We start from the raw sequence: 10,175 nt of genomic DNA, 5'->3' as shown, positions 1-10,175 counted from the left end.
GGGAAGAGGGGAGGGAGGACGGGCAGTGGGCAGGAGACACAAGATGGCCCTGGGGTGGAGGTGGTGGAGGTGGTGGGGGTGGGGGGGCGGTTCGGCACAGAGCAGAAGAGGAGGCCACCACAGCCTGTGGGCAGAGAATGGTGCCCAGATGGTCTCCTCTGCCGGGCACCACCCAGGGCCCTAGCCTTTCACTGCAGCAGGAGGGAGGGTAGTTAGACCTTAGCAGAATATTTTGAGAGTAAGAGAAACTTAGGAGGCCTGCTCTGGAAACGGATATACAAAGCCTTCCTGCCCGGTTCCCTAGCTTCCCAGGGCGTCTGCTTGGCTCTGTCTGGGGAGCAGCTCAGGGTGGAAGGGGTGGGGTGAGGGGCAACTCCCCACCCAGATAAGCCCGCCCTCAGGGCAGAGCTACAGGCAGTGCTGGGGCCTCAGCAGGCCCTGACCTTGGTTCTGCTGAGGCGTGGGTATATACAGACCTCCTTTCTACACTGAGGATAAGGAGCCCGCCCCAAGTAGGCAGTTTAGGGGAATCCCAGGGGGCCTGGCACCAGGATGTGCAGCCCCTAGCTCTCATTACCCCAGCTCCCGGGCATGGGATGGAGAGACAAGGGAGGGTGAGGCTGCACCCAACAGCCAGGCCCCAGCCCGTCTTCTCCCTCTGCCCCCAGCTCACCCGAGAATTCTTCACCAAGGAGCTCAGCAAGCACTACCAGGGCAATAACGACACGGACGTCTTCTCCGCCACCTGGAACTCTGTCATGATCACAGTGAGTGACCCCCAAGAGATGCTGTGAGCATTCAGAGCCATGGTGCCCAGTGTTCACATGCCCACGCCAGGCATCAGTCATCAGTCCAGACACTGTCCCATCGATCACGGACTTGGCCTTGGAATCTGCATCCACACAGCATTCTAGGCAGCCATGCCACGTGATCACAGTCCATACTAAGGATGAAACCTATTTGCCAGCCCTGTCTTGGGTCCCCAAGCAATGGTCATGATCATGATGATCATAACCACAGCCCCTGTTTATGGAGAGCTAAGTGCCCGGTGAGGTAGGAGTTGTTACTACCACCCCTGTTATAGAGCTGAGGGCACTGAAGGCCCAGAGAAGCCAAATGTCTTTCTCATGGTCACACAGCGGGGACAGGTGGAGCCAGCCCACACCCAGCCTTCTGATGCCACTCCTTTGCAGAGACTGTCTGTCCTTCTCTGTCCCCTCCCCCGTTTTCGGCGCCTGCCCACCAGACCCTCCTCTGGGATCTCCCCCTAGTTTGGTTGCTGCGGGGTCAATGGGCCTGAAGACTTTAAGTATGCATCTGTGTTTCGACTCCTGACCCTGGACAGTGAAGAGGTGCCGGAGGCCTGCTGCCGGAGGGAACCCCAGAGTCGGGACGGGGTCCTGCTGAGCCGGGAGGAGTGCCTCCTGGGAAGGAGCCTCTTCCTAAATAAGCAGGTAGTAGCCGTGCTCTCCAGACAGGGGAGCGGGTCTATGGAGACTTGGGTGGCCAGAGCTGGGTGGGAGGCGATATCACCCCAGGGGGTCTGAAGCTACCCCAGGAATCCCAGGGAAGTGTTGGCCATGATATGGGATGCCTGCGCCTGAACGGGGGCTGATGGAAGCTCTGTCCAAGCCCCTGAGATCCAACCAAAGTGGGGAAGGATGACAGTGGGAGACGGTCTGCGGCTAGAGTGGGTGTTTGGGCTAAGGGTTAAGTAGGAGTTTTCCAGTGTTTCCTGAGCTTCTGATAATGCAGATCCAAAGGGAGGGAAGGGGCAGAACCAGAATTACACAGTGGGGGGCCCTCCTTAGCCATGCACTGTATTTTGGAGGAAGCTCTCATTTGCCGTGTGGGCTTGCCCTAAGGGAGAAAGGTCTCCTTGACCTGACTCCCCAAGGTCAGAGAAGCTCCTAGATTTTTCTGCTTCTCTTGCAATCTGAGGACTTCATCTCAGCCCTGGAAGAAACCCTTTCCCTTCCTGCACATGCCATTTCTAGGGAAAACAAGGGCCTGGCTTTGTGTGCCTCCTGCCCCCTCCCCTCCCCTCCACCCTGCCATGAGTTCACAATGCCTTTGCTCTTTTTTTTGTTTTGAGACAGATTTTTGTTCTTGTTGCCCAGGCTGGAGTGCAATGGCATGATCTTGGCTCACTGCAACCTCCGCCTCCCAGGTTCAAGCGATTCTCCTGCCTTAACCTCCTGCGTAGCTAGGATTATAGGCATGTGCCACCATGCCTTGCTAATTTTTGTATATTTTTTTAATAGAGTTGGGGTTTCACCACGTTGGTCAGGCTGGTCTTGAACGCCCAACCTCAGGTGATCCACCTGCCTCGGCCTCCCAAAGTGCTGGGATTACAGGTGTGAGCCACTGCGCCTGGCCAATGCCCTTGCTCTTAATCCCCTTCTTCCCACTGACCAGCCCCCACCCTGCCAGTGTGGGGGTGTGACCAGGTTAGGCAGGAGGAGAGGGAGGGAGACGACAAGGTTGATCTAAGCCAGGACCCTGGGCCCCTTGCTTGATTAGGACTTTAACGAGAGTCTCATGGAGAGTTCCAGATGCAAGAGACACAGCAGGGGACAGGAGACAAGGCCCCTGTTCCTGCAAGGCTTACGATCTCGTTAGAGGAAGCACAATATGAACAAGCTGCAAACAAACGAGAAGTCATCATTTCACATGGTCATGATGCTGTGAATAAATAAAACCAGACGAAGGCTAGAACAGGCCTGGGGCGGGGGCTCAAGACAGGCCTTGCAGAGTTCCAGAGGAGGTGACAGTCAGCAGAGGCCTGGGTCCTGGGGCTCTGGTGGGCCCTTTCCAGCCTCAGCTCTGCCCCAGGAACTCGGCCCCTCTGGCCCTGGCACCTGCCCATGGATTCATGAGGATTCATGAGGCCCTGAGGACCACATTCTCTCTGTCCGTCATCATCCTGCCTTCCTGCATGGGAGGAAAGAGACTCAAATAGAGAAATGAGGACCCTGAGTCAAGGCCACTGTGGACTTGGGGCAGAGAGGGTTTCCCCAGGGGCTAGATCCACAGAGACCTGCAGGGGAGCAGCTGCAGGGTAGGGAGGTGAGTTTCAGGCTTCGATGGGGGGAGGCTGTTAACTGTTGCGTTGCCTTCGCCAAGACACCCTCTCTGGACCTCAGATTCCATACGTTGGCAGCGACTGCTGGCTGCCACTCCCTGCTCCATTCATCCCTACTCCCTTGGGAAGAAAAGGTGTATCACACCTCATGACCACCAAGTAGAGGCTGCGCTTCCAGACCACGTAACCCAGTTCTGGCCAATGGGAGGCGAGCAGGGGTGCTTGGTGCAACCTGAGTCTCATCCTTAAGAGAAAGTGCTGTGCCCACCCCTCCCCTTTTCCCGGGCTGGGACCTGGCAGAGGGAGGTAGCCCCTAGGATGGCAGAGCATCCAGAGAGGAGCCGGGACCACTGACAGTTCTACGGCGCAGAGCAGCCACCATAGCGCAGGGTTTTATGTGAAAGACAAATGAATTTCGAACTTGATGAAGGAGCTGTTGTTCGGGAGGCCTGTTGCCAACAGCCAAATTTAGAGCCTTCTAATGCGGCTCGTAAGTTTCAGGAGGCTTCCCGTGGGCCCCATTCTCTGCATCAGATAGGTTTCTCATTTCTGGACTCATCCTCTCTTGGGACGCCTCCTTTCCTCTCCTGGGCAGTCTTCAGAACCGGAGCTCATCAGAGAGGTCCCGGCACAGCCACATTTGTTCTTGCCAGTGACTCTGCTGTTCCTGAGGATCTTCTGAGATTGACTCCTGGGGTTCCTTTGCTGAGACATTCATGTCCCTCCTGGGCATTTCTTCCCGTTAAAAACCTGCTGCTGTGGGACTGCCTCTATTTGTCTTTTTCTCCAAACCACACGATGCATTTTTTTTTTTTTGAGATGGAGTCTCGCTCTGTCGCTCAGGCTGGAGTGCAGTGGCACAATCCCAGCTCACCACAGCCTCCACCTCCCAGGTTCAAGCGTTTCTCCCACCTCAACCTCCCAAGTAGCTGGCACTACAGGCGCGTGGCTACCACGCCCAGCTAATTTTTATATTTTTTGGTAGAGACGGGGTTTCACCATGTTGGCCAGGCTGGTCTCAAACTCCTGACCTCAAGAGATCCACCCACCTCGACTTCACAAAGTGCTGAGGTTACAGGTGTGAGCCACTGCACCCGACCCCAGAATGCATTTCTGACTTCGCTGGCAGGCCCATGGCAAGGATGTAGGAAGAGTGAGTTCACTGTGGGGGTTGGAGTGGGGGTGAGGTGTGCAGGGATGCATGGCGTGGCCATTGGGGCACCCTAGCTGCTCCATGGCCAGGGATTGGCAGTGGACCTGGGTGGACAGGGGGCTTTTACACTGGTCCCAGTAAGAAAGGGCAGCAGGTGAGACCAGGGTGATCGCAGTGAAGACAGAGAGGTGTGTGCATCTGAGAAATGTTCAGGAGGCAGAATCTACGAGCCTTCCTGATGGATCCTCTTTGGAGGACCGGATAGGAGGAGATGCTGAGGATGACTGGTTTCTGGTTTGGGGGAAGATCTTGCATTCAGTCTAGGGCATGTTGAGTGGGAGAAGCCTTTGAAGGCCAGGCATAGTGGTTCATGACTGTTATCCCAGCACTCTGGGAGGCTGAGGCTGGCGGATCACCTGAGGTCAGGAGTTCGAGACCAGCCTGGCCAACATGGAGAAACTCCCTTCCGTACTAAAAATACAAAAATTAGCCTGGCATAGTGGCATGTGCCGGTTATCCCAGCTACTTGGGAGGCTGAGGCAGGAGAATCACTTGAACCCAGGAGGCGGAGGTTGAGTGCGCTATCATTCCACTGCACTTGAGCCTGGGTGACAAAGTGAGACTCCATCTCATAAAAAGAGAAGTCTTTGGAACAGCCAAGCAGAGGTTCCCAGTGGGCAGCTGGATGTATGCGGTGGAGCTGGAGGGGGGCGGTGCTGGAGATACACATGTGGGAAGCATTGCATGTGAGTGACCATGATGGTGGCAGCCGGGCCTGGCTGCCCCTTGTCAGATTCGGTGGGGGGTGACTGTGGGTGGCAGCTGGGGGCAGGGGATGTGCCCACCTGGCAGAGAGGGGGGGCGGTGCTGGCAACAGCCCACATGGTTGGAGGACTGATAGTCTGTGGTGCCAGGCTGGGAAGAGAGGCTCCTCGCCATGTGTCTTACCCGGTGGTGGCGGGAAAGCATCGTGGCGGGGAGATGATGACAGTGAGGCGATCTCCAGGTGTGTAGATGTAAGCTCAGGCTCCAGCCAGCGGCCTGGCCCATAGGAGGGAGAACCCAGCTGCTCATGCCAGCCCCTTTCCCTTTAGAACAGAGGAAAGGGTGGGAACTTGGAATCCGCCTTCTTCCCTTGGCTTCCCCTCCTCATATGTGATCTTGAGCTAGTTAGCCACTGCTCCTCACTCCCTTTTCTCATGGGTAAAAAGCAGGTAAGACCCCTCCTCCCTGAGGGGCTGTAATGAGGATCAAGTGAGAAAGAGCCCATGAGGCCCTAGCAAAGTTCTCAAGAGAATGGACACTTGCTCAGCTCGGGTGGTGTCGTCCCGTCCACGACCCAACTCCCCAAGGATGTCTGTGTTCCTGGGAAGCTTCCCTTGGCCAACCTGGGCTGCTTGGTTGAGTCCAGGGGCCTGAAGGGTCATTGGTGCCAAAGCCTGACTGGGGAAGATGAAATGTCAAGGCCCAGGTGCCACGCAGCAGGGCTTGGCTTCCCTCTGCTAGACAAGGCCCTCAGCTTCTTGCCAACTTCCCCAGGTGAGGCATGTCAAAGTCAATTTCATGCTGCTTCTCTTGTCCCGTGTGTGTGTGTGTGTGTGTGTGTGTGTGTGTGTGTGTGTGTGACTGTCTTGAAATGACACCCAACTCTATGCTCAGACACTTTCCACCACTCAGGATGTGCTTAGAGAGCGGCACAGAGTTGCGGCCGGTACTCCTTGGTAATCCTAATGGGTTGAGATTGAGAGCTTGCTATCTGCCATCACTCTTCCTAGTGCCTTACCTGCGTTATCTCATTTTATCCTCACAGCAGTCCCATGAGGTAATTAATCTTCCTGGCCCCACTGTATGGATGGGGCAACTGAGGCATAGAGAGAGGAAGTAAATAGCCCAAGGTCGCACAGCAAGCAAGTGGCAGGGCCGGCTGGAACCCCAGGCAGCCGGCCCAAGGGCCCACCTGTAACCATTGCCAGACCCCAGTCTCCTGGGCCATTGCTGCTTCCTGTCCCGGCAACCCCTAGAAAAGCTTCACAAGCCCAGGGGTGTGCTGGGGCTGCAGGAGGTGGGATGATGCGCCTGTGGCTGGCAGGCACGCGGAACACGGAGGGGATGATGGGAGGCCGGAGGCGGCCCCTCCCAGGGCTGATCCCAAAACCATGCAACTCTGCAGCTCATCTCTCTTTCCTTCCCTGCAGAGCAGGTTAGCTTTTTTGCTGTTATGGTTCTGCATTTTAGGGTTCCGATGCTTCAAAATCGCTTAACAAAAGATTTGAGACTCCAACATGGGTTTGCTGGCAGATCCAGGATGGCCCCTGGGCCTCATGGAGTGGATGTGCCAGCCCTGCAGGGAACCCAGCCACACTGATGTCCTGACCTGGCCTGGGGTAGGGACCCCTGAGCCACCCTTAGGGCTCCGTCCCAGTCACATAGCCCTTAACTGGACTCCCAGTGCCACAGCAGAGACAAGCCTGGAATATTCAATGAAGACCTTTTCTCCTGGTTGGCATCTCTGGGCCTGAGGTCTTTCAAACCCTGGCCACAGCCTGGTCACTAGAAATTACCTTGGGCGTCGTCCCACAATGCTGATTCCTGGGCTCCAGGCCAGACTCACTGATCCAGTGTTGTGGGGCGAGGCCTTGGTATCTGCATTGCTGACCAGTTCCCAGATTATTCCAAGCACACTCAGCCCTGAGAGGGTTGTGGACCCAGATCATTGTGCTGGTGGGGACTGTTTCCATCTGGGTATATCCTGTTTGCCCCATGGGGCTCCAGAACGGACTTTTGGGGGCCTTCCCCGCTCAGCTTCTGGTCAGCTTCCAGGCAGGTACTAGGATACCACCAGGCCACTCATCCCAGATCAGGCCCCGCAGTCCACCTGCCTGGGCACAGCCTCAGAGCAACTTTTGGCCAAAGGGGCCGAGCTTCTGCGTGATGGACAACGGAAGTGAGCACCCAAGAATCCCTGGTCTCAACAAATAGCAACCACCACCCAACAAGGGCTGGGCGTGATCAATCCACCCCCACCTGGGGACTTGTTCCCTTGCACATTCCTATAAAGAAAGGAAAATTCTCCCACTTTGAGAATATGTGTCATTCAAAGCAAGTACCACGCACCAGTGTCTGCAGTCAGCATAGGACAGGGTAGAGTGATGAACATGAAGATGACAGAGGTGTGAGGTGCTCAGGGTCAGATGGGGCAGCAGCCATGGACTGGCAGCTCCTGGCTCGGCACTGGCTTGCTTTTTCTCCGTCTCCCCAGTCCCCACGCCACTCTGTTTATCTCGATCTCTGTCTCTGTCTCTGTCTCAGTTTATGTATCTTCAGGACTGCCTAAGAAAGCACTAAGAGCATGGGAATTAGGTCCAGGGCCTGTGGGCTGGTCTGGTCCCAGAAAGCTGCCCAAAGGAGGTAGCACACAAGCAGGGTTTTGAAGGCTGGGTTGTGTTTCCTTGGGGAAGTGGCTGAAAACTGGAACTCCTTCTGCAGCCAGGAACAGTAGAGGGGGTGGAGGTGGGACAACAGGGAATGAGGGTGTTAGACCCCCAGGGAGCACCTACTGCATCCGAAGGCAGCAGCTGCTGATATGCTGATGTGAAAAGGATGGTCCCCTTGCTGGTTCTTCCGATTTCCCCAGAGCAGCAGGAAGTCCAGATATTTATGGGAAATTTCCCAATCTTCCAATCACTGTAGTAGCGACATAAGGCAAGGCCCACACCCTGGCAGGTCTCTGCCCCCCTTAGGGGCCGGGTGGCAAGGAGAGTCTTTGTTACAGTGCTGCCAAGTTGCTATTTCTGGGTCTCCTGCCCTGCACCCCCTCCCCACTGTTCGGTCCCAGCAGCCATGTGATAGGGTAAGAGCTCTGGGGCCACCTGCCAGGAACCCTATCCACATGCTGGACTCTGGCAGCAGGACTCTCCCCACTGGCCACAGCCTCACCTCCTGTCCCTCCCTCCCAGGGCTGTTATACGGTGATCCTCAACACCTTTGAAACGTACGTCTACCTGGCCGGAGCGCTTGCCATCGGGGTACTGGCCATCGAGGTAAGTAAAGGCACCACTTCTGCCGCTCCCCAGGACAAAGCCTGACGTGGAGCCCAGGCAGATCCCCATGGCCTGCGCCCCCAGCACCCCCCTCTCCATTTCCTTCACCTGAGACCCAAGGGGTCCCCCCACTCCGTGGGCGCTATGGGGTGGTAAGCCCAGCTGTGTCTCTGCTGCCTGAGAGTCATTCTTTAACTCTGGAGATGAAACCTGGAGCCAGTGTCCCAGAAGTGGGGATGGGCAGGCCCTGAGGGTCATCCCCACTCCTTCCCACTCCCCACCCCTGACCCCACCTCCACCCCAGCTCCATGGTCCAGAGAAATTCCACGCTTGCAGAGGGATCTGCACAGCTGCCTTGAAGGACAGGCCGCAGCCTGCGGTTCAAGATCGGGCCTTTTCTCTGTGGGGTGTTCAGGGCCTATGGGGTTTTATTCATCCACAACGGTGGTCTTAGTCTCCTTTACCTGAGGGCGCCAGAGTCCCCTCGAAAGCTGAGCTCCTGCAGACCCTTTGCAACCACCACTAGGTGGCGCCTCAGCCAAAGAGGAGCAGCCGCCTCGGGTCTCCAACCTCCGGGATCTCCTCCTTCCGGATCTCCGACCTGCGGCTCTAGGGGGCTGTAGAGAGCGCTTCTCAATCTGACCAACCCCAGGAAGAGGCACCCTGGGGCCTCAGCCAGCCCTCGGCCTGCGGGGGAAGGAAGTCAGGCAGTCCAATCCTCAGCTTCCCCCTCCAGCAGCCTGGGCACCTGGCACCATGAACTTGGCCTTGCCCACTTTCCTACTGTGCCTGCAGCCCCGCCGACTGCAGCTTTGGAGAGGCTATTGGCAATGGCAGAGGCAGGGGTCATTTATTATTCATTCATGTATCAACAAGCAGGCATGGAGCCCTACTCTGTGCCAGCACTGTTACAGGTGAACAAGTCCCCTCATGGGAGGCAACAATGAACGAGATAAATGTGCACCAAGCCCCAGGGAACTCTCAGGAATGTGTCCCACGCAGGAAGAGCACAGGCCCTAGAGTCCAGCTCCCAGCTCTGTGGCGGAATGTCTGAGCCACAGTTTCTTCATCTGCAAAATGGGCTGGTCACCCTGCTCCCAGGGCGCAGAGGGATTACAGATGGCGGGGACAGCATACCGCTGGGGCTCGGGAAGCAGCATTCATATACTTGATCCGCTGCCTCACTCACAGCCCAGCCCACGAGCCCAGCTGGCCAGCCCCATGGGAGGCAGAATCTGATTCAAGACAGAGACCTTTACGTGGTCCCATCCCGGCCGTCCCTCCTCACCCCAGTGAGCCACCTGGTGATGTGGCCATGACCTCAGCTACTTGCAAAAAGAGCTCGGGCTGTGGGGACATCCTTCTCACCAGCCCCTACCTGGCTTCCTTTATGTGGTGGAGTCATGGTCAGAGCAAATTTGGTCAGAGTCCCTGAGCTAGGGTCTCCCTTTCCCACCACCCCAGGGCCCTCAGACAGGCGTTCAGGGATGAAGCACATAACTCCAGGAAGGGCTGCAGCTGCCTGCCTATTCATAGCAGCTCTGGTAACCTTTTACTGAGCATCTACTACATAACAGGCACGTTACGTCATTAAGCAATTGCATGACACTTAACTCTCACCACCTTCCTGTGAGCTGGAGGGGAGCCTGCAGGGGCTGTGAGCACGGGCTCTGGGGTCAGATGCCTGGACTCAAACCCCAGCTCCCTTGCTGGTGTCTGTGTGACCTCAGGTAGGTTATGTACATCCCAAGAAACCACTTAAAACTGTGCCTGGGACATGGCCAACTCTGGCTACATACTCGGACCCAGAGAAGGGAAGTGCTTTTTCTAAGGTCACCCCTGTAAGCCAGGGAGCTGGATTTGAACTCAAGACTCAGTTTCTAAAGTCCTCCTGGTC

The 10,175-nt window shown here is 56.5% G+C and overlaps 1 protein-coding gene across 6 annotated transcripts in view; it reads left to right on the top strand.

Moving 5' to 3' along the window:
• TSPAN18 (tetraspanin 18) overlaps window positions 1-10,175 on the top strand; it is a 204,276-nt gene that overhangs the window by 192,534 nt on the left and 1,567 nt on the right. For all 6 annotated transcript variants that reach the window (XM_037738873.1, XM_037738874.1, XM_037738870.1 and 3 more), the window contains 3 exons: window positions 669-767; window positions 1,272-1,454; window positions 8,195-8,278. In XM_037738873.1, the coding sequence (XP_037594801.1) occupies window positions 669-767; window positions 1,272-1,454; window positions 8,195-8,278 (366 nt within the window). The remainder of the gene's footprint in view (window positions 1-668; window positions 768-1,271; window positions 1,455-8,194; window positions 8,279-10,175) is intronic.

The sequence above is a fragment of the Cebus imitator genome, unplaced genomic scaffold (assembly GCF_001604975.1).
Source record: "Cebus imitator isolate Cc_AM_T3 unplaced genomic scaffold, Cebus_imitator-1.0 Scaffold58, whole genome shotgun sequence".
Taxonomy (NCBI): Eukaryota; Metazoa; Chordata; class Mammalia; order Primates; family Cebidae; genus Cebus; species Cebus imitator.
Note: the sequence above shows the minus strand (reverse complement) of the source record. Positions and strands in the feature narration are given on the sequence as shown.